The sequence below is a fragment of the Marasmius oreades genome, chromosome 1 (genome assembly GCF_018924745.1).
Source record: "Marasmius oreades isolate 03SP1 chromosome 1, whole genome shotgun sequence".
NCBI classification, from domain to species: Eukaryota; Fungi; Basidiomycota; class Agaricomycetes; order Agaricales; family Marasmiaceae; genus Marasmius; species Marasmius oreades.
Window position 1 is genome coordinate 3907328 of NC_057323.1, and position 17602 is coordinate 3924929.

Here is a 17602-nt window from a genome sequence, read left to right on the forward strand (position 1 = left end):
GAGCCCAAAAATCTCCTCGCTCAGCTGGTTCCCAACGCTCGTTGGAAAAAATCAAGGAGCCACTGAAGATTGTATTCTTCGCTATTTTGGAGAAGGATTTGAGGAGGGCGAGGCGTAAATGTACGTGGTTGTATGATCGTAGTATCTACATATGGTTTTGAATTGGAAAACGTTCATTCAGTATCTTTCTACGAAGCTCATATCCATTTTTTTCTCAACTATCTGTCCTTCTGTGTTGTTTAGTCTGAATTGTCAACACTGGCCTCCTCTACATCATCGGGTAGTTCAATCTCCTCACCCTGGTCACCACTATCCTTCTCTGACAGCTGCACATCAGGATCCTTGAAATACTCCGACCGATCACCATAGAAAAGACACATGTTGTGTAGGATAATCAATGCCTCAATTACCCTCCAAATGTCTTTCTCATTTTCGATGTACACCCATACGCTTCAGCGACAGAAATCGACCTTTCAGAAATCCAAAGGCGTGCTCCCATAGCGTGAAGTTGAATTCTTTCATACGTTTTTTCTCTGCATTAGATTCAGCTTCCGCAAGTTCTGGATCACTGAACGGCCCTAGTGTGTATGAACTGGACGGATAACCTTTAACTACAGGTCATTTCTGAGTCGCGAATACTGATAATTACTAGATACACACCTTTATCAACCAAGATATACCGTCCATCCCTCAGATACTCATTCCGATGAAGCCAAAAGTGCGAATTTTTGAATATCCGAATGTCAGGAACACTTGCTGGCCACCCAAGCTCCCAAGAAGTAAACCAAATGTCATGATTAACAATAGCTTGGACCGCATACTGAATCAAGATACAGAGACGGTTAGTCGGGTGTGCAGAACGATATGGTATTGGAAAGTCACCCCATAGAAACCCTTTCCACTCGACAGCTTGTACCGACAAGAGCTGGCATTTGGTCTGATGGAATAAGGGACCCATCGCCACTGCCGACACATCCTGCAAAACCGGTCTTTTCCTCAATTCTTTCCATGGTGATCCTTTGCTCCTCGCTCGACCAGCCACCGAATTTCGAACGTAACTCTCTAATTGCTCGCGTTACACGCCTGCAATACAAAACAACAGTGCCTGCCCCAACGCCAACCTTCAGTGCTGTATCTTGTATTGGTGAAGCCAGTTGACCGTAACGTATCAGGAATGTGCCTAGCTGGTACTTTTTGTGGCGTTGAGGTTTTCGGCCCTTCGTCTGAAACAATGGGTTGGGAGTGAGAAGCTTGACAAGAATGTCAAACATATCACGGCTGACTCTGTTGGAACAATTAAAAAATAAACAATCCAATTGAGGTATAGAAAAAAGTATTGTTGGTACTATACCGGAAAACAGAGCGAAACTGATGGACAGGAAGTTGTAGCAAGCACTCAAAAATGTCTTTCGACTTCGGAGACTGGGGATATGGACCCCTCCTACTGTCGCCACGGAGCCTATATGCCATCTCCAACCATCTTGCACCAAGAGCTCGCAATAAAACTGCCATTTCTTCGCTGGAGTCCTCTGAGTTCCCCACATCTTTCTCCGAGTCAGATTCCTCCTCAAGGATATCGGCCGCCACAAAAAGATGTTGTGCATTTGTGATAAGAGCAGTTGGCGTGAGATAGTAGAAGGAATGTTGTTTTTAAAATTGGATATGTGTAAAGGAATAGCAGTTAATGAAGCTAGAGGGAAATTGAATCATAGGGAAATTCAAAGCTTATAAAGAACATATGACAGAATATACATACCAAAAATGGGACCTTGCAAGTGACAGCTGCACCGTTAGGCTGGAGAACGCGACGACGGGAGGAAAAAGATTGGGCGCTTAGCGCATGGCATTTGGAATCCAAGATGAGACTACCGCGTCGAGTGCCATGGACTTCTATTATGGAGTTGGATCAAGTTTGCTCTTGGATTTTTACCGATGAAACAGACTTAAATTCGAGACGTTGCGCCATTAACAGGGTACAATTTGACTGCTGACTTGTTCGGCCTTTTTTCTTTTCTGACTCTCTTGTGTCTAGCTGGCTGCGTGGAAGGCTATCACTCAACTACCCCATGCTCTCGAATCTACTCATGAAATACTCTCTGTGATTATTCAAGACTCAAAAATCGAAGATCCTTCTTGCTTTTTGCCGTTGCGACAGAGCTATGCTGCTGCACTCGTCCGTTTTGTTAATGGATTGGTCGATCCTCTGCAATTTGGCGTGTATGCTCGTTCAATTGCGTCCATAGCCAGTCAGTTGGACATTCCCCTCTGGCTTGTAGAGCTGAGGCACGCTGCAACCCATGAACACCTCCCCAGCTTGGAGCTTCTGCGTGAGGGGGCAAGGCAGGTGTGTACTTTGAGGGTCGTTAGAACCAATCGTTAACTATTTTACAGGCGATGTCTTGGCTCCTGCAAAATTACTGGTTACCTTCAATCAATCCATCCACCACTTCAAAACCAGTCGCGCCTTTCCGTCCGCTCAGTCCCATTCTCAAGCAATATAAAGATCTGCTCAAAGTTGTGACCCGCGATGCATCATTAAAATCTCGCTATAAACAGCCTATTGGTCAAATAACGAAGGAAATTGAGAAGTGGATCGCTGAAGCCAAAGTGGCCGCCAACGTTGCTGCAGGGGAGCTGGGGTGGAGTACCGGTCACAGAACAGGGTTCTCCGATACAGAAGAACGAGATGGCAAGGAAGTTTGGGCACTCGAGATGTTCTCGGACGCCCTATTAGAAAAGGGCGGATTAGTTCCTTTGTCTAAAAAGTGCGTGGTCTACTCTTGAAATAAACTTTCTTCTGAAAAACATCGTACCCCAGACGCAGGACACCCCCGACGGATTCTCCAAATCCGCCCTTGGATTCCGTGAACATTTGGACGCCACTTTTAAGTCACGTACAATCCCTGCATTCTAGTTTTTATTTCACTCTGGTCAACAGGATGATCCATCGTCTCACGAAAGATGAAATGACCGATTCGAACTCGTCCCAGCTTGGAACTTCCTACGACTCGAGTTATACTGATTGTTTGGGCCGTTGGCTATTATGGATGATTGCGACCATGGAAAGTGAATGTTCAGATAATATGATTCGAGTTGAAGCCTCAGTCATGTTGATTATGGCTATTGGTCCTGGATCTGACTTCGATCCCTCGAGCAAGAAAGTGTGAGCATGTGTTTCTATTATTTAAATTCTGAGACCTTATGCCCAGCGAAGCTTTGACACACTGTTGAAGAGCCTTTCTTCCGGTGTACCGGACTTGGAAATCGCTTTGTCCACCCTTAAGCCATTAAACAAGGCATATACAGCTGTAAGCTACGTGCCTTACTGTATCCTCCCGCCCTGGTGTCGTTAAGTCAATTCACATAGGAATGGACCACCGACGATATTTCGATCATGAACGACCGCTTGAATGCGTTGCTTTCCGCCACATCCCCCACCCCAGAGCCCGAGGAAACGGTTGTTTCTCAGGAACCTCCGACGAGTGATTACAATGAGGTTTCTGGCTGGCGTTCGTTAGGGTGTGGCTGGAAACCCTGTCCCATAGGCGTTTATTATGTTGCTACTTCATGAAATATTGAGCCGTCTCAAAATCGGCTACTGTGTTATATAAAGTAAACTGCTTGCGTCATGGAAGGCCGAGGACTGCGCCGAGCAACGCTTGTCCTCCGCCCCCATCATCTCCAGTTGCTTATGAAATTCAATACACCCATTCCACAACCTTTGCCAAAAGAATGCGACAAAGCAGCAAAGATATGTCGGTATCCTCCTTCTATGCAATCATTCAACCATTCAAATCTTGTCTTCAGTTCAGTCCTTTGTCGATCAAGGAAACAATGGGCTTGATGGAGGTTGAACATCTTATTCGGTACAAACTCACTATTGCTGACGTATATCTCAGTGATACCCAGAGAACTTATCGAGAACGCGAAAGGATTCGCCATCTTCACTATCTTCAAAGCTGGTTTTGTTTTCAGTGCCAGAGCTGGGAGTGGTATAGTCATTGCCAAGTTACCTAACGGTTGTAAATATGTGTTTTGATCAATTCTGCTGTCCGACGCCTCATCTTTTTTCTCGTAGCATGGTCCGCTCCTAGTGCCATTGGACTTGCAGGACTCGGTGTGGGTGGGCAATTAGGCGCTGAGATGACAGATTTTCTTGTAGTTTTGAACTCAAGATCAGTGGGTCTTCGCATCTTATGGATAATTGTGGGTGATGCTGATAGCAGGCCTCACTTGACAGGCCCTCGTATGTGTCGTCGTTTCTCTAGTATGCCGGTACATACTAACTGAAAGGCAAGAGATCGTTCATAGCTGCGGGTTCCTTGACATTAGGAGGAAATGCAAGCATAGCTGTGGGCCCTCTCGGCCGCAACGGAGAGGCAACTGGAGCGTTGAATACCAATGGGAAGGTCGCAGCCATGTACAGTTACTCAAAAACGAGAGGACTCTTTGGGGGTTTATCCATCGAAGGCTCCGTCATCGTCGAAAGGCAAGACGCCAATATCCGAGCTTATAAGAACGACATCATCACAGTCCAACAGCTCCTTGGTGGCGCCATAGAGCCACCCGCATGGACTTCCAACCTCGTCAAGACACTAGAGGCATGCACAGGAATGCCGGGTCCGAGAAGATGGGTCAGCGACGAAAGATTACGCGATGAAGGGAGTTATGCGTTCAGTGGCCTTGCCAGTCCTAACAGTACCCCTCCGCCCACTCGCAAACTCAAACGGGGAGACAAACCCCCTTTTCCGCCGACTTCGTGGGGTCAGCCCAAGGACTCCGGAGGATACTTCTCTTCTGACTTTGACTGCGCCACTCCCTCAGTCGAAACAGATTCTTGGCAACGAGGAGATACCTCTGCAACCTCGAATTTCGAAACTCGCTTTGAAACCGATTTCGCACCGTCAGAAGTTTTGCGTAAACATAAACGTTTGAGTTCAGTCAACTACGCAACGTCCCCTCGTGATCCAATCGAGCACTCCACTGTCAGGAAGCACTATCGATCCGCCAGTTTAGCCTCCCCAGCGATGTCTTATCCACCTTTGACCTCTCTGAATCCCTTTGAAGCCTCCTCACTCGTCGATGTCAGTGCCAGCGACAATCACACTTTCAGAAACTCCCATAGTACCATACCACAGACTTATATCTCCCCGAAACCGGAATTGGCGAAACCTCTGAATTCGCACGAGGGTGTTGGTCGTGCCATTGCATTATATGACTTCAACGCAGTTGAGGTAAGATCCGTTTTGTATTCCCAAATACCCTCAATGTCAATCCAGTTGTAGTCTGGAGATCTTGCTTTCAAGAAGGGCGACGTTATAACTATTGTTCGGAAGAGTGACAGTACAGACGACTGGTGAGAGCATTTAACTCAAATGAGTTTCTATCCGCTTACCTCTTGTTTGTAACTAAAGGTGGATAGGTAAAATTGGCTGTTCAAAAGGTATCTTCCCTGCTAATTTTGTCGAAGTTGTATGAGGAATGAGGTTGTGTGCGTTTGATTTGACACAGTATAGGTCATGTATTTATAGTGACGAGCCTGTATCACAATATTGCTAGTGAAATTCCATAGCCATTTCGTTATCTATTTCGTCCATTTCGTCCATCTCGTCCATCTCAATATCTTGGTCATCAAACTCTATGTTGTCTTCTAGATCGGATTCCAGTTCAGAGACCTTGTGCGTAGTATTTTTTGCGGTATGTTTTGCATACCATGCGAGAACACGAGGATGGGCTTTGACCCTACGTATCATGAGAATGTCAATATCAACACCCGTGACAATATAACACGCAATCCTGAGCTACCCACTTTGATGCATCGAAATTCAGTACTTGAAGCTGCTCCATCTTTGTGGACCTCGACAACGCGACGTATGCCTGACCCTTTTCAAAGATATTTTGAAGGTCGACCTTGACACGCTCTAGAGTTTGACCTTGACTTTTGTGTATCGACAGCGCCCAAGCAAGTATCAAGGGAACCTACGTCTCCGTTATCATTAACCCGAGCGAGAACAGCCTAAGCAGAATGGCATACCTGGTAGCGCGAAGCATCCGCTCTCCCAGAAGCGTTGTTAACCGTGAATTCGAGCGGGATGCATAAGAGTGTTTTACCAGAAGAGAATCGGACGACTGGCCATACTCGTCCCCTGGGAAGTCGGGCAACAGAAGGGTCGTTCTCCAATGACACGTCTTGACCAGAGCCTTCAGACCTCGTTGTTCCCACAGTACGCCCCTGCTCCACGGCGTCGAGCACAGTCCTGAAGCTTTCGATTTTCCCTACTGAAAAGGAAAGTTAGTCGAAGATAGAAATAATGGATCCGGAGGAAACTCACTAGAACCATTGACCAATCCGTGATCAAACAGATTCTACAAACGAACTCAACCCAAGATAATGACCATACGAAATCAAGGTACCTTGACCAACATCACCTGCGCGCCAACCTATTTCAAAATAACATTAGAAAGTGATGAAGATTCTGAACAATACTGGACTGACCTTTACCGAAAGTATTTTGGGGACTATCAAACGATTAAGCAGGCTCGAAGCTGTAGCCCACGGGACTTGATTGCCATCGGCGTCGGTTCCTGGAATGTCCTGCGCTTGATATATTACCTCTTCAGATTGGAGTTTGTTGAGTCGTGTGCTATTCGCTCTATCTACTTCCTGGCGTGTTGGGAACCTGTGTGATTGTTATCAAAGTTCAGCCGCCCGACACGAAAAGACGCACAATTCGGAAGGCTCAATACCATCGGTGTACACGACTTCTCGAGACAGGGCGTGGAAGGCACTAACAGCGGAAGAATCCAAATGACCAAAACGCATCGAGTTGAGCATGTCCACAAAGTCTGTTCAACAACTGGGTTTCCATATCACTATGTCAAGAAAGAGGAAATGTTTACGTTGGTCCTTTTGCCTAAATACTTTTTGTAGGACAATCGGCGGCCCGACACATTCTTCCCAGCTTCGAGCTTCAAATGTGAAACATGATTCTTTTGAACTGCCCTGTTGACCGCGTGAAGGAACAGGAGGGAGTTGGCAGAAGTCACCAGACAAAATTAGCTGCTCGGCATAAACATGAGCCGGCGAAAAAAGACAGTTAGAAATTAAGTCTACCTGAATACCACCGAATGGAAGGTCACTTTCCCTAATTCTGCGTGCTAAATATTCCTGAGGAAGGCTTTGAGAGGCTGGTAACTGAAAATAGAATGTGAACCTCAATCATTACCAATGTATCAAAGAGATTTCCGTCAAGCATAGAAACTAGAAGGGTTGAGGTCAGTTTTGCTCGAAGTGGACAGGAACACCTACTTTCATCGATGATAAGAGCATCAACTTGATGCCACCGCTTTAGAACGTCGGCAAATCTTTGAGCATTGGTGAAAAATTTGGTTGCAATGTCCTTGGGTGGATCCAATCCCAGCCCGATCCCAGCCCAGGAATGTACGGTAGTGCCGCCAATGTTGACGGCAGCAATTCCCGTTGAAGCTGTTATTGCTAGATTTTTCCTGGATGCTTTAAACCATTTAATGATTTCCCGTAACAACACAGATTTTCCGGTCCCTGAAATAGACATGAAGTCAGAAACCTTCAAGGAGACAAGGTTCCATTTGTCGACCTGCCGAGCCAGTATAAAAGACACTTTTCTCGTTTTTCATTAGTTTGAGCACCTCCTCTTGCTCCGGGGAAAGCACTATCACATCCGTGTCACGCAATTGGGTGGAGGTTGATTGTGGAGGAAGTGAGAGTTGCTTTGAAGCTTTACTTGCTGGGATGTAGGCGACGACTTCAATGTCAGAATCGGAGTCAACTTTCTGGTGTGCGACGGGGATATTTGTGAGTTTTAGGGTCGAGGGACCGTCAACAAGTTCTATTTCAGAATCAGAATCTCCTGGATTAGCCAAAAGGTGTTGTGCTTCGGAGCTTCATTGGTCAGACATCAAGTCATGCGGACTGCACTGGAGACATACATATCCAGTCCTCTGCTTTTGATCGCAAATTAAATGACCTATGCTTGGCTCCTGGATATCGTGTTATCTGTAAGCTCGTTAAGCACTAATCCATAATGGCTCGCGGTTGACAACGCGTCCTACGTTGGCTTTACACTGCACAAAGAGAGGTCAGTCATGACTTGAGGACAAGAGAAGTTTAATGACTTGTTCCCAATCGGTGTATATCTGAGGCCCTTCCCTGCCGACACAAACTGCGTAGAATTTGAATTTGGCCATTGCGATTAAACTTTCGGCGGGCAGCAATAGTAGTGTATGTAAGAGGCTGTAAATAGTAGAACGCGAACACGTGTGCGCGTGCGCGAGTCACAGTCGCTCGCTACAATGCTAAGGTTCATGCCACCCTTCCTCAGCAATTATCGCGATTTTTAGATGTCTACTCATGAAACAGAGTTTTTCGTACGCATTGGACGGTCTTCCATGCAAGTATGGGAAACTACAAGGCTAGATATCGACCCCGCTACCCCCTCAGACGGTTTTCGGAAGAGAGAAGATGCACAGCGATGGATAGAGGACTATTTAAGGAGTTGGTTCAGCGACCTTTATGTGTTCAATACTGATAGACTCCTCGCAGTTAAAAAAGATGCTCAGATCACCGCCGTGAGGCCCTCACTTTCAGCCCAAATGCCCAGCTCAAACCTTGTGAACACAGAAGAACCGAATTTGGACAACGAAGTGGAAACTATGATATCTCTTGCATCTCATCAAAATACAGGATCGATAGATGTTTTCGAAACGATAGCCACTTCTCAAGCCGGACCCACCTTGATACCGGCTCCGGAACAACAAATTGTTCTATCTGCAGAACAGCAGCATGTCCTTGAGATTGTTGAACGAGGAGAAAGTGTGTTTTTCACTGGGCCTGCCGGTATGTGACTTTTTCATGGCAAGATCTCATGCACTAGACACAATCTCAGGGACCGGAAAGTCCGTTTTATTGCGAGAAATCGTCGCCACTCTACGGGCTTCGAAACCCGTTCCTGGGTCTGTAGCCATCACGGCTCCCACTGGCATTGCAGGGATCAATATCGGCGGGTGCACTATACATTCCTTTGCCGGAGTACGGCTTGGTAAAGAGGAAGAACGTATTCTGGCTCTACGAATCGGAAGGTCTCCGATTATGTTACAGCGGTGGACTGATCTGGAAACCTTGATTATTGACGAAGGCGAGTGAAGAAATACGATGCATCGGACTTTATTCTGACCTTCAAGTAGTTTCAATGTTGGAGGGACGACTTTTTGACAAACTAGTCTGCGATTTCCCCACGGTGTTAGAGTCGACGGGCTGACTCTATCATAGGAATGCATTGCGCGTATTGTTCGAGGGAACGAGGCACCTTTTGGCGGAGTTCAGGTGAGAAAATTCACCTCTACTTTGGCCGCAAATTTACAAGATGCTTTTTAGTTGATCTTATCGGGCGACTTTTGCCAACTTCCCCCAGTGCCAGATGAAAGTCACCAGCACCGGCTTGACTCTACTTTTTGTTTCGATGCCAGATCCTGGTCCTCTTGTATTACCCAGCCCCCGGTAAGACTAACTCAAGTTTTCAGACAAAAAGATCAACGTTAGTTGGATGTTTCAAAGGTTTTCTGCTCTTGCTAACGGATACCGGTAGAATTCGTCAATATACTAAGCGCAATGAGGGTGGGTTCTCTGTCCGACGACCAGTGCGAGATGTTATCGCGTCTCTCGCGACCGCTTGTGTACTCAGATGGTATCGAGGCCACTGAACTGTAAGCTGCTTTGTCGACCCACGATTTGGATCGCGTTCATTCTTCATTTTGGCAGTTATCCTACCCGCGCAGAAGTCGATGCTTGTAATCAGCAACGTTTGAAAAAGCTATCTGGTGCACCCCATACTTACATTGCTGTTGATCGCGCCGGTTGTGATGTTCGCGGCCGCCTCATACCGAAGGAAGACGCAATCAGGTTACTTGACAGGCTCTCTATAGTACCTAGCAGCGTGACATTCAAGGTAGAGCGCGACCTCGGGCACGTCTGGTCACCGAATACTGACTAAGATGTATTAGGTCGGGGCACAAGTTATGTTGATCAAAGTATGCATATTTCTTGCATCAAAGCCGACAACCACTGATAACAACCCCAGAACATTGCTCAGGGCAGCATGGTCAATGGATCGACGGGAAAGGTCATCGAATTTATCACGACGGCCGAGGCGTTGAAACGAGAGATCCAGATATCGCTCCCAAACCGTGGAGAAAAGAGAGCACAAAATGACAAGCAGAGGAAAGCTGACGAGATAGCAGAGCGAAGAAGATTAGACTCATTGTATAAAATGGTACCAATGAATGGCGCTGTGTTTTCTAAAAACCAGCGGTTCCCATTGGTACAATTCACAAACGGGCTAATACTGCTTTGTGCCCCCGTCGCTTTCTCAGTCGAAGGTTTCATTGGAAACGGTATTTATTTCATTGATCCCCGATGAAATAGTCTAAAGCCTTATTTTCAGTCGAGTGCGAACGACTGCAGGTTCCTCTAGTCCTAGTGAGTCCATGAATACTCTTTTTGATCGTTTGCTCACCCCTCATTTCAAGGCGTGGGCGATGTCCATTCACAAAAGTCAAGGGCAAACCCTTTCGCGCGTCAAAGTCAATCTTTCAAGGATTTTTGAAAAGGGACAAAGTTGGTAGATCCCTCTCAGTCTTACTTATCGCCTTTTCTCAGCCCTTATACACACAGCTTATGTGGCCATTTCACGTGCCACCAGCATGGAGCAACTTGAGATTCAGAATTTTAACCCGGTCAAGTAAGTTATTTCCAGTCAGGATCCTGAGGTCATTTTTTTCACTGTCTCCAAGGGTACAGGCACACCCACGAGTTCTGGCGTGGGAGGCTGAGTGGATGCCGAAGCCTCTGGTAGCTGCTACTACAACCATATCCTCTGGCCCGCAAACGAGCACGGACGAACCGATGTCCAACGTTTACGAAGCGGATCGGGAGTATGGGAATAGCCTTCCATCTCGACAACCTGATTCCAAGGCAGACTACGAAATGCTCTGGGAAGAAATGGACTCTGAAGATGCGATCAACCTTTATCATGATCGATAGCTCTTGTCCGCATAGTTACGACCAGAATATCTCACCATACTAGTTTTTATCTGGAGTCTTTATATAGGCTATATATCTTTTTAGTATTTACGAAGGACAGAAGTAATGTATCGAATTTCAGGTTATTCGTTTAGGTCTTCGCTTATAGCTCTTACGTCGAGAAACTCATGAACGCACACGAACAATCGATTGCTATAAGACCGACATCGAGCGAATGAATAGATCGTCATATAAATCAACTAGATACTGACAACGATGTACAGATAGTAAACAGGAAACTCAATTATTACCTTGGAAGGGTAAAAGGGAGAATTTTGTAAATCAAGTTCGGTTCACTAAGACTGGAAATTATTCAAGAGCATATTCAGAACACCAGGAGATAAATTTGAAGCGCAAAGATTGGGATGAACAATCAGGCCCTCCTGTAAGATTCAGGGGGCGCTGTGTCACGGGTGGCAGAGCGGTTTGGCGGGGGTGGGAAATCACGATTAGAACGAGGCGGAGGACCAGGCGGCGTAGATGGGAAATTGCCATTGGGAGCACTACCAGAGGGTGGAGGATAATCATAGCCACCAGCTCGAGGAGGAGGACTTGCTGAGCGATGCCTGTGAGCGCAGATACTTAGCATCATTCTTAAGGAGGTTTAATTGGTGTTACCTGTATCTTGTGTCCAACGGCGGGGTAGCAGGAGCCCCGCGTGGATAATCTGGCGGGTAGCGAGGAGGACTGGCGGGACGGCCACGATATTCCGGGTAGTCACTAAAAATACAGGTCGATATGGAGTCTCGTCAACAATCACAGCATGCTTACCGAGGTGGGTAATCATCTCGGTATCTCGGAGGTGTTCTAGGGCGGCCTGAAGGGGGAGGAGCATAGGCCGAAGGCGGATACCTGGAATCGTGAGGCGGTCGGCTGTAGCGATCATAGGGATAAGCAGCAGGTGGGGGAGCGACAGTAGTGCCGCGATAGCCAGACTCGGTTGGATATCGTCCACGGTAATCCGTTGAGGGAGGTGGATAACGATCCCGGTCCCGTGGGGGGTAGTCGTCATAACGAGAGCGGTTACTTGGCGGAGGGGGATAGTAGTCCCGAGGGGGAGATGGTGCCCGTCGGTAGTCTCTCGGTGGAGGCGGTGGGTAATCATATCGCACATCTCGAGGTGCAGGAGGAGGGGGATAGTCCCGCTGAATGCGATCGATTAGCGGTGGTTCATTACGACGCGGAGGAGGAGGACTGCAGTGTGTATTAGTTTCGAAACGTTCAAAGAAGAACAATTCAGACTCACGGTCCCGGGTGGTGAGGGCATTCCCTATAGAGGATAGAGAATCAATAAAAGAGGAAAATATCAATGATGATTAACCTCTCACCTGGCCCAATGGCCCATCTGCCCACATCTAAAACAAGCTCCAGGATCACTCGAGTACTTAGCCGTCCTTCCTCCACCGCGCGAGAGTTCCACACGAATTTTGTTTCCCATAAAAAAGCCCTCATGGTATTTTGAGACGCTCATCTCTGCTGCTTCCCTGGTATCGAATTCCTGCGCATCGTTGGCTGAGCAAAGAACATGCAGGTGAATAGGTGTCACGTACCACGAAACCATAGCCAAGCCTGAAAGATACGGTCAGGCAGGTTACGCCAAAAAGGGGCAACCAAAAACGTACTTCAGTTCAATAGCAGCGATACTTCCAATCTTGCCAAAGCAATTCTGTAGATCTTCCCTACGTGTGTGTTCTGGAAGCCCTCCTACGTAGACTTTGTTCGGCTAGACAGAAGACAGCAGAAAGTAAACACCCAGTCCGACTTTCATAGAGAAGATGGCCGGTTGTCAACAGCCTCGAGAAATCGAAGAGCCAAAGGAAGAACTGTAAAAAGCCCCCAAAAGCAAACAGTCGAATGGCAGTCAAAAAAAAAACCACAGTTTTGGATTCATCAAAGAAACCAAAAGTCCAGGAGGTCAGACTGTTTTCGGGGAGGTACTAGTGTCGACTTTAAGTCTGCTCTTACCGGAGGGAGACAACAAGACATAGAGAGGCATATAAGAAGACCTAAGCACCTTGATCTGTTTTTCGCGCATTGCAGGAGGTTCAGAATCGCCTTTTGCACCAGCAGTGACATTGGGGGCGTCGCCGACACTAGAACCATGGGCATATTCTGAAGCACGCACTGGATCCTGAACCGAGGGAAGATTACGATGGTCATCGACAGGACCATTGCTAGCAGGTTCTGCTGGTCTACTAGAGGTTATGGCCTGTTGTTCGTTCGAGTGCCAATGCTCCGGCTGTTGAGCAACATCCATCGTAGAGGCGGAGGACATCGCGGTAGAAAAGTAAAAGAATTTTTGATCTCCGACACACGGTTGGATTTGTCATAGGTCACACGACAGACACGGGACCAGGCTCCCAGGCTCTTGAGAAGCCTCTACCTGCTGTGCAACTCGAACACCCTTCCTCTACACTCACGCTATCATCCCACCATCTTTAAAAAACCACAGGAGTCTATGGTGCCAACGATTCAATACTTTGTGAGTCAACCAGTTTTACCAAGTCGTTCAATACGTCAAATGTCCTTAAGCCGATGTGGGTAGGTATATTAGATACACAGTGTAGAGTGTATAGTCTGTAAAGAGAATTGTTTGTCCGAAGCCCTTACACCAAGGTCCACACAGCGCTCGCGATCCCCATAAGAACAACAGCGGTCATCCCGACCAGGGCGTTTCTATCATGGACCAAGGCAACACCACCATTCTTGCCACTGCCACTTCCATTACCATTTGACGAGCCTCCACCACCACTACCAGAAGGGGCTCCAGGTACGAATGTCGCAGAGGGGTTAGAAATACAGGAGCTGGCGGCCGAATTGGCAGCGGAAGCCGAAGAGGGGGCAAGAGGGTTGACAGTGCCGTTACCGCCAAAGGAACAGGCTTGGGCATCCCTGTTGTTCTTTTCGTAGTGCTGACTCATAACATAAGAGAGCTTGATGGCTGAGAACAAGAAATATGAGAGGGGATAAATCGATAACTATGACCACTTACTGGGGTCACAGCCAGATAAGCGTCCATAGACACCAGTCTGACCATTGCCGCCTATATCATCACAATTAAGGTTTTCCTGGCCGAGTAAACCACATGCGGTATCTGTGAGAACGCCTAGAATGGTGCTGTAATTGGCAGTACTGGGTTTGAACTGGCAGCTCAGAGTACTCGACAAACATCCACATGCACTTTGGTCGGGAGTTGGAGGCAAGGTCGTAGAGGCAACGAAGGCGCTATTCGTAGCTGGACAAGTAGGGTAAGTGGCGGTGGCAGACGATTTGGAAGGTGAGTTGGGGGGTGAGACTTTTGCATATTGCTCCTTGAGACGTGTATAGTCATCGGAAGTAGTGACTGTCTTGCCGTCGCTCGAAATGTTGACCATGCCGAAGGACCCACCAGCACTCGTGGCAGGGAAGTACGAGAAAGCTATACCACCTGACCAAATGTTGGTCATGTCGCTGCTAAAGAGAGCTGCAACTTCAGTCCACAGGCGAGGGGGTTGAGTGACACAGCCGAATTCGCTAAAGTAAGCAACGACATTGTAGTCCTTGAATGCATCATTGGTTGCGCCGTATGAGCCTTGCAAGGAGCCTTCCCCACACCATTCACTGGTTCTAATTCAGCAGAATATTCATGAACATAACATATAAACATACTAGTTGTTCAACCCGTAAATATCTATCGAGGTCGAGTCTGAATTTTGGCCGGAAGGGTCGCAAGAGAGATAGTTGGCCAGAGTGTTACGGAAGTCTACGGAGCCGTCAATAGCTGCATAGCCTACAAGGGCTGAGGAAGATTTTGATTTCCTGCGAGTCTGTTATTAGAACGGCGCATTCCAGGGAGTGAATATAATCCTCACAGATAAGCCTTGACATCACGAGCGGCAGCCTTAACGTAAGGCGAAATTTGTGTAACGGTGCTATTAACGGCTTCATTTGCAACGTTATACCCAAGCACGTTGGGGTATTTGCTGAAAGTATCAATTGTATGGAGATACTGGTCTAGAAGGTTGGTGGACCAAGAAGGAGAGACGCGGTCAATAGAACCGTTGAGCGGTAAAGACAAATCGATACTAAAGAGGAGGTTGAGCTGCTACTCGGCGAGGAAAAGGGGTGGCGCTTACAGGGCGTATATTCCAGCATCGTCCAAAGCTTTCATGCAGGAGTCGTGGTTCAGCGACGAGTCAACGCTATACACTCGAACGACGTTGACGCTCAAGTCTTTCAAAAACGGGATATCACGAGCGCAGGCTTCTGAGTTGCTAAGAGGGTCAACGAACGTGGATGGCTCGCCGAATGGGTTATTAGCGTCAACAACGACGGTGCCTTGCACAAAGAAGTGGTCAGAAACTTTGAATGGAGAAAGAAAGAATAACAGACGCACCTTGTTCTTGGTAGCCAATTCCCTTCATGTAGAACCTGTTACCATCATCCGTGAAAAGATATCGGCCTGAGCGGGAGACTTTTGGAAGGGCCTCGACGCCAAGAAGCGACAAAGCGACTGTCAACAGAGCAGTGGCTGCAGCGAACCTGGGAATCATTGTGTGACGCCTAGGCGAGGAAGAAAGGGAGGGTAGAGTGTTCAGGTGTAAGGGGGCGTAAAGAGCATGGCAATTTCACGATTTGGACCTTTTATAGTCTTCGGCTGGGGCGGTGTCACTTCGTATATAGCGGCCCGTGGCGGGATCTAAAATTCGGTGGAATCCGACCTTATTTCGCCTCGAATTTGGGCCGAATGGGGAGTTGATTTCGCCAGGAATCACTTTGAATTTTATTTTTGAGCTAGCTTACCGCGTGGATATATATAGAAACAAGTAGTTGATAAAGGGCAGTTTTTGAGCGGCGCGCCCGGTCATTGTCTTCCCATTTATAACGGAAATCAACGCCTTACTGCGCACAGGCGCCCACTCAAGTACTCACAACTTGATCAGTGTTGCCAAACCTGTACCAGTCTTTGTTGTCGCTCACCCACCAAAGTGTTGGGCTTTTTATGCAGATGAATCGTAAAATACTTTCATCTACCGTTACATAGCGACAAATAACTTTTACCTATTAGTAGTACTGAGCAACAGACCCCGCGAGCCTCAACTTAGCTAGTCTCTGAACTCACAGCATCCCAAGTCTGGGTCTCATGAAACAAGCAGGGGACCTGGGAGCCAGGATTTGGATCGTAAATCACGTCAATAAGAATTAATACATAAGTCGATAAAGATGGATAAGGAAACTCGATGGATAGCCAGCATCCACCCTTCCTCGTGTTGTGCAGTCAACCTCGGTAGGTGCAGCATCTTTAAATGACAGTGAGTACTAGGACCTGACTATAAAGGCACTCGGCCACTCACGACACCACATAAGGAACCATCGACGCAAAGATGCAGGCAAATGAGGCCCACACGAGGTAGAGTCCTATTCCAATAGATACTGTTATGCCCAAAGGACTAAGATTGGCGTCTGTTCCAATCACAAAGCTGTTGATAGAAGCCGATTTCTTGATGATAATGGTCCAAAGTATAGCGCCTACAAGGGTAAAAAGGCTACCGATTCCCGCGAATAGGGCAGAAAGCAAAAAAGTGAAGTTGTGCTTCGCCAATCCGCTAGTTCAAATGAGATCATCCGTGTCTGCCGTACAATCAAGGTCACCTACGAGAAAAACGCCAGAGCAACTGCAATCGTTCCGAGCAAAATCAAGTAGTATGCCGCTTTGCTCGACTGGTCCAGGGAATCGGAGTCGCGAAAGGCAGTTCCGACTATGATAGCATCCGTAGAAGTGGAATAGTTACTGGCCATGTCTTCTGTAATGTAGTCGTATGGCCGAAATCGGTGAGCAACTGTGGTATTCGAACACAATCCAGCCGTTTCGTTGACAAAGGCGCAGTGTGAATATAGGCCAAACTGATAAAATTGCCGAAGGCCAGCTCGGGCACCCAGAGGTGCTGTTGCATTTGAAGTGTACAGGCCCACGATTTCATTAAGAAAAGCGGTAGTCAGGGCTGCTCTGATAAATCGATGGAGAAGAATGTTAGGAAAGATGACAGAATGTGGAAGAAGAAGAATTGATTCGCACCCGTAACCAGAAACATTGACTCTAGCCTGCCATGTTGAATTTGATCAACGGATGTAAAATTTATCAAATCGTTCACCTCGCTTTACCATAAAAATTGCATGAGGAACTTTGGAAGTGTTTATTTGACCAACCTGGATGAATAAGAATGAGCAATAGTGAATTCATGGTAGATAAAACCCACATGTGCGAATATCAGTAATATCATGGAAGCCAGCCTATCCGCCGGCGGTTAGAACAGTGTTTCTCATGAACAAGCATTACTCACGATAGAACGGAAGCGAAGCCGACACAGATTTCACCGCGCATAATAAGAGGAGGAAACAGACCCGCTGCAAGCGCAGTACGTCCTGTACGTGGTCAACGGCCTCGAGGCCTCATGTACATTGTTCATTCGGCGACGCCCGGCGGCTACCAAAACCGGCTATGACGGT

At 47.3% G+C, this 17602-nt stretch overlaps 8 protein-coding genes across 11 annotated transcripts; 3 read left to right on the forward strand and 5 right to left on the reverse strand.

The window, feature by feature from the left end:
* Window positions 1–102: 102 nt before the first annotated feature.
* On the reverse strand, window positions 103–1823 carry E1B28_001396 (uncharacterized protein). Of its 2 annotated transcripts, XM_043147328.1 has the most exons (5): window positions 1757–1823; window positions 1352–1690; window positions 883–1284; window positions 661–820; window positions 103–605 (listed from the first exon to the last, which is right to left on the reverse strand). In XM_043147328.1, exons 2-4 carry the CDS (start codon window positions 1510–1512, stop codon window positions 691–693), a joined length of 693 nt encoding a protein of 230 aa, XP_043016033.1. In that variant the 5' UTR covers window positions 1513–1690; window positions 1757–1823; the 3' UTR covers window positions 103–605; window positions 661–690. The 2 variants fall into 2 exon arrangements, with proteins under 2 accessions (XP_043016033.1, XP_043016034.1); XM_043147329.1 differs by having other exon boundaries at window positions 883–1823.
* A 72-nt stretch (window positions 1824–1895) lies between these two features.
* On the forward strand, window positions 1896–3571 carry E1B28_001397 (uncharacterized protein; the record flags this gene model as incomplete). Its single annotated transcript, XM_043147330.1, has 6 exons — window positions 1896–1973; window positions 2033–2344; window positions 2392–2765; window positions 2819–3163; window positions 3215–3308; window positions 3368–3571. 6 exons carry the CDS (start codon window positions 1896–1898, stop codon window positions 3569–3571), a joined length of 1407 nt encoding a protein of 468 aa, XP_043016035.1.
* Window positions 3572–3628: 57 nt separating this feature from the next.
* E1B28_001398 (uncharacterized protein) lies at window positions 3629–5478 on the forward strand (the record flags this gene model as incomplete). Its single annotated transcript, XM_043147331.1, has 8 exons — window positions 3629–3755; window positions 3808–3849; window positions 3900–4022; window positions 4079–4179; window positions 4241–4246; window positions 4299–5234; window positions 5286–5356; window positions 5415–5478. 8 exons carry the CDS (start codon window positions 3629–3631, stop codon window positions 5476–5478), a joined length of 1470 nt encoding a protein of 489 aa, XP_043016036.1.
* Window positions 5479–5584: 106 nt separating this feature from the next.
* Window positions 5585–8273, reverse strand: E1B28_001399 (uncharacterized protein). Its single transcript, XM_043160702.1, has 16 exons — window positions 8155–8273; window positions 8092–8103; window positions 7969–8035; window positions 7617–7913; window positions 7310–7561; window positions 7227–7261; window positions 7115–7168; window positions 6901–7060; window positions 6729–6846; window positions 6497–6680; window positions 6415–6441; window positions 6333–6366; window positions 6112–6279; window positions 6035–6056; window positions 5810–5979; window positions 5585–5742 (listed from the first exon to the last, which is right to left on the reverse strand). The coding sequence occupies exons 1-15, from the start codon at window positions 8224–8226 to the stop codon at window positions 5970–5972; spliced, it is 1512 nt and encodes a 503-aa protein (XP_043016037.1). The 5' UTR covers window positions 8227–8273; the 3' UTR covers window positions 5585–5742; window positions 5810–5969.
* A 39-nt stretch (window positions 8274–8312) lies between these two features.
* On the forward strand, window positions 8313–11217 carry E1B28_001400 (uncharacterized protein). 3 transcript variants are annotated; one of them, XM_043160705.1, is made up of 15 exons: window positions 8313–8533; window positions 8582–8607; window positions 8660–8875; window positions 8925–9173; window positions 9223–9257; window positions 9308–9361; window positions 9413–9572; window positions 9624–9741; window positions 9797–9983; window positions 10039–10065; window positions 10116–10428; window positions 10479–10513; window positions 10564–10651; window positions 10709–10775; window positions 10828–11217. In XM_043160705.1, the coding sequence occupies exons 3-15, from the start codon at window positions 8692–8694 to the stop codon at window positions 11075–11077; spliced, it is 1767 nt and encodes a 588-aa protein (XP_043016040.1). In that variant the 5' UTR covers window positions 8313–8533; window positions 8582–8607; window positions 8660–8691; the 3' UTR covers window positions 11078–11217. The 3 variants fall into 3 exon arrangements, with proteins under 3 accessions (XP_043016040.1, XP_043016038.1, XP_043016039.1); XM_043160703.1 differs by having other exon boundaries at window positions 8582–8875; XM_043160704.1 differs by having other exon boundaries at window positions 8313–8607; window positions 10564–10850.
* Window positions 11218–11275: 58 nt separating this feature from the next.
* On the reverse strand, window positions 11276–13408 carry E1B28_001401 (uncharacterized protein). The gene is made up of 8 exons (XM_043147332.1): window positions 13131–13408; window positions 12739–12839; window positions 12667–12685; window positions 12445–12614; window positions 12363–12386; window positions 11888–12310; window positions 11735–11836; window positions 11276–11682 (listed from the first exon to the last, which is right to left on the reverse strand). The coding sequence occupies exons 1-8, from the start codon at window positions 13389–13391 to the stop codon at window positions 11490–11492; spliced, it is 1293 nt and encodes a 430-aa protein (XP_043016041.1). The 5' UTR covers window positions 13392–13408; the 3' UTR covers window positions 11276–11489.
* A 169-nt stretch (window positions 13409–13577) lies between these two features.
* On the reverse strand, window positions 13578–15707 carry E1B28_001402 (uncharacterized protein). Its single transcript, XM_043147333.1, has 6 exons — window positions 15492–15707; window positions 15232–15433; window positions 14968–15180; window positions 14765–14914; window positions 14109–14716; window positions 13578–14057 (listed from the first exon to the last, which is right to left on the reverse strand). The coding sequence occupies exons 1-6, from the start codon at window positions 15646–15648 to the stop codon at window positions 13723–13725; spliced, it is 1665 nt and encodes a 554-aa protein (XP_043016042.1). The 5' UTR covers window positions 15649–15707; the 3' UTR covers window positions 13578–13722.
* A 382-nt stretch (window positions 15708–16089) lies between these two features.
* On the reverse strand, window positions 16090–17548 carry E1B28_001403 (uncharacterized protein). Its single transcript, XM_043147334.1, has 7 exons — window positions 17437–17548; window positions 17353–17386; window positions 17258–17302; window positions 17172–17197; window positions 16752–17102; window positions 16450–16701; window positions 16090–16395 (listed from the first exon to the last, which is right to left on the reverse strand). Exons 1-7 carry the CDS (start codon window positions 17475–17477, stop codon window positions 16374–16376), a joined length of 771 nt encoding a protein of 256 aa, XP_043016043.1. The 5' UTR covers window positions 17478–17548; the 3' UTR covers window positions 16090–16373.
* Window positions 17549–17602: the final 54 nt, after the last annotated feature.

What these genes read in the sequence shown, in the direction of transcription:
- E1B28_001403 (XM_043147334.1), bottom strand. Translation starts at nt 17,477, where the DNA reads ATGCGCGGTGAAATCTGTGTCGGCTTCGCTTCCGTTCTATC. An exon ending in GGCTTCGCTTCCGTTCTATC is followed by an intron (nt 17,387 to 17,436) that starts GTGAGTAATGCT and finishes GCCGGCGGATAG; the next exon opens with GCTGGCTTCCATGATATTAC. An exon ending in GTTGCTCTGGCGTTTTTCTC is followed by an intron (nt 16,702 to 16,751) that starts GTAGGTGACCTT and finishes CATTTGAACTAG; the next exon opens with CGGATTGGCGAAGCACAACT.
- E1B28_001402 (XM_043147333.1), bottom strand. Translation starts at nt 15,648, where the DNA reads ATGATTCCCAGGTTCGCTGCAGCCACTGCTCTGTTGACAGTCGCTTTG. An exon ending in GATGCTGGAATATACGCCCT is followed by an intron (nt 15,181 to 15,231) that starts GTAAGCGCCACC and finishes CCTCCTCTTTAG; the next exon opens with TATCGATTTGTCTTTACCGC. An exon ending in ATTTACGGGTTGAACAACTA is followed by an intron (nt 14,717 to 14,764) that starts GTATGTTTATAT and finishes AATTAGAACCAG; the next exon opens with TGAATGGTGTGGGGAAGGCT.
- E1B28_001399 (XM_043160702.1), bottom strand. Translation starts at nt 8,226, where the DNA reads ATGGCCAAATTCAAATTCTACGCAGTTTGTGTCGGCAGGGAAGGGCCT. An exon ending in ATTTAGGCAAAAGGACCAAC is followed by an intron (nt 6,847 to 6,900) that starts GTAAACATTTCC and finishes GTTGTTGAACAG; the next exon opens with ACTTTGTGGACATGCTCAAC. An exon ending in CGCAGGTGATGTTGGTCAAG is followed by an intron (nt 6,367 to 6,414) that starts GTACCTTGATTT and finishes GTTCGTTTGTAG; the next exon opens with AATCTGTTTGATCACGGATT.
- E1B28_001401 (XM_043147332.1), bottom strand. Translation starts at nt 13,391, where the DNA reads ATGTCCTCCGCCTCTACGATGGATGTTGCTCAACAGCCGGAGCATTGG. An exon ending in CAGATGGGCCATTGGGCCAG is followed by an intron (nt 12,387 to 12,444) that starts GTGAGAGGTTAA and finishes TATCCTCTATAG; the next exon opens with GGAATGCCCTCACCACCCGG. An exon ending in CCGTTGGACACAAGATACAG is followed by an intron (nt 11,683 to 11,734) that starts GTAACACCAATT and finishes CTGCGCTCACAG; the next exon opens with GCATCGCTCAGCAAGTCCTC.
- E1B28_001396 (XM_043147329.1), bottom strand. Translation starts at nt 1,604, where the DNA reads ATGCACAACATCTTTTTGTGGCGGCCGATATCCTTGAGGAGGAATCTG. An exon ending in GTGGAAAGGGTTTCTATGGG is followed by an intron (nt 821 to 882) that starts GTGACTTTCCAA and finishes ATCTTGATTCAG; the next exon opens with TATGCGGTCCAAGCTATTGT.
- E1B28_001400 (XM_043160703.1), top strand. Translation starts at nt 8,380, where the DNA reads ATGTCTACTCATGAAACAGAGTTTTTCGTACGCATTGGACGGTCTTCC. An exon ending in GATAGAGGACTATTTAAGGA is followed by an intron (nt 8,534 to 8,581) that starts GTTGGTTCAGCG and finishes GACTCCTCGCAG; the next exon opens with TTAAAAAAGATGCTCAGATC. An exon ending in AACCTTGATTATTGACGAAG is followed by an intron (nt 9,174 to 9,222) that starts GCGAGTGAAGAA and finishes ACCTTCAAGTAG; the next exon opens with TTTCAATGTTGGAGGGACGA.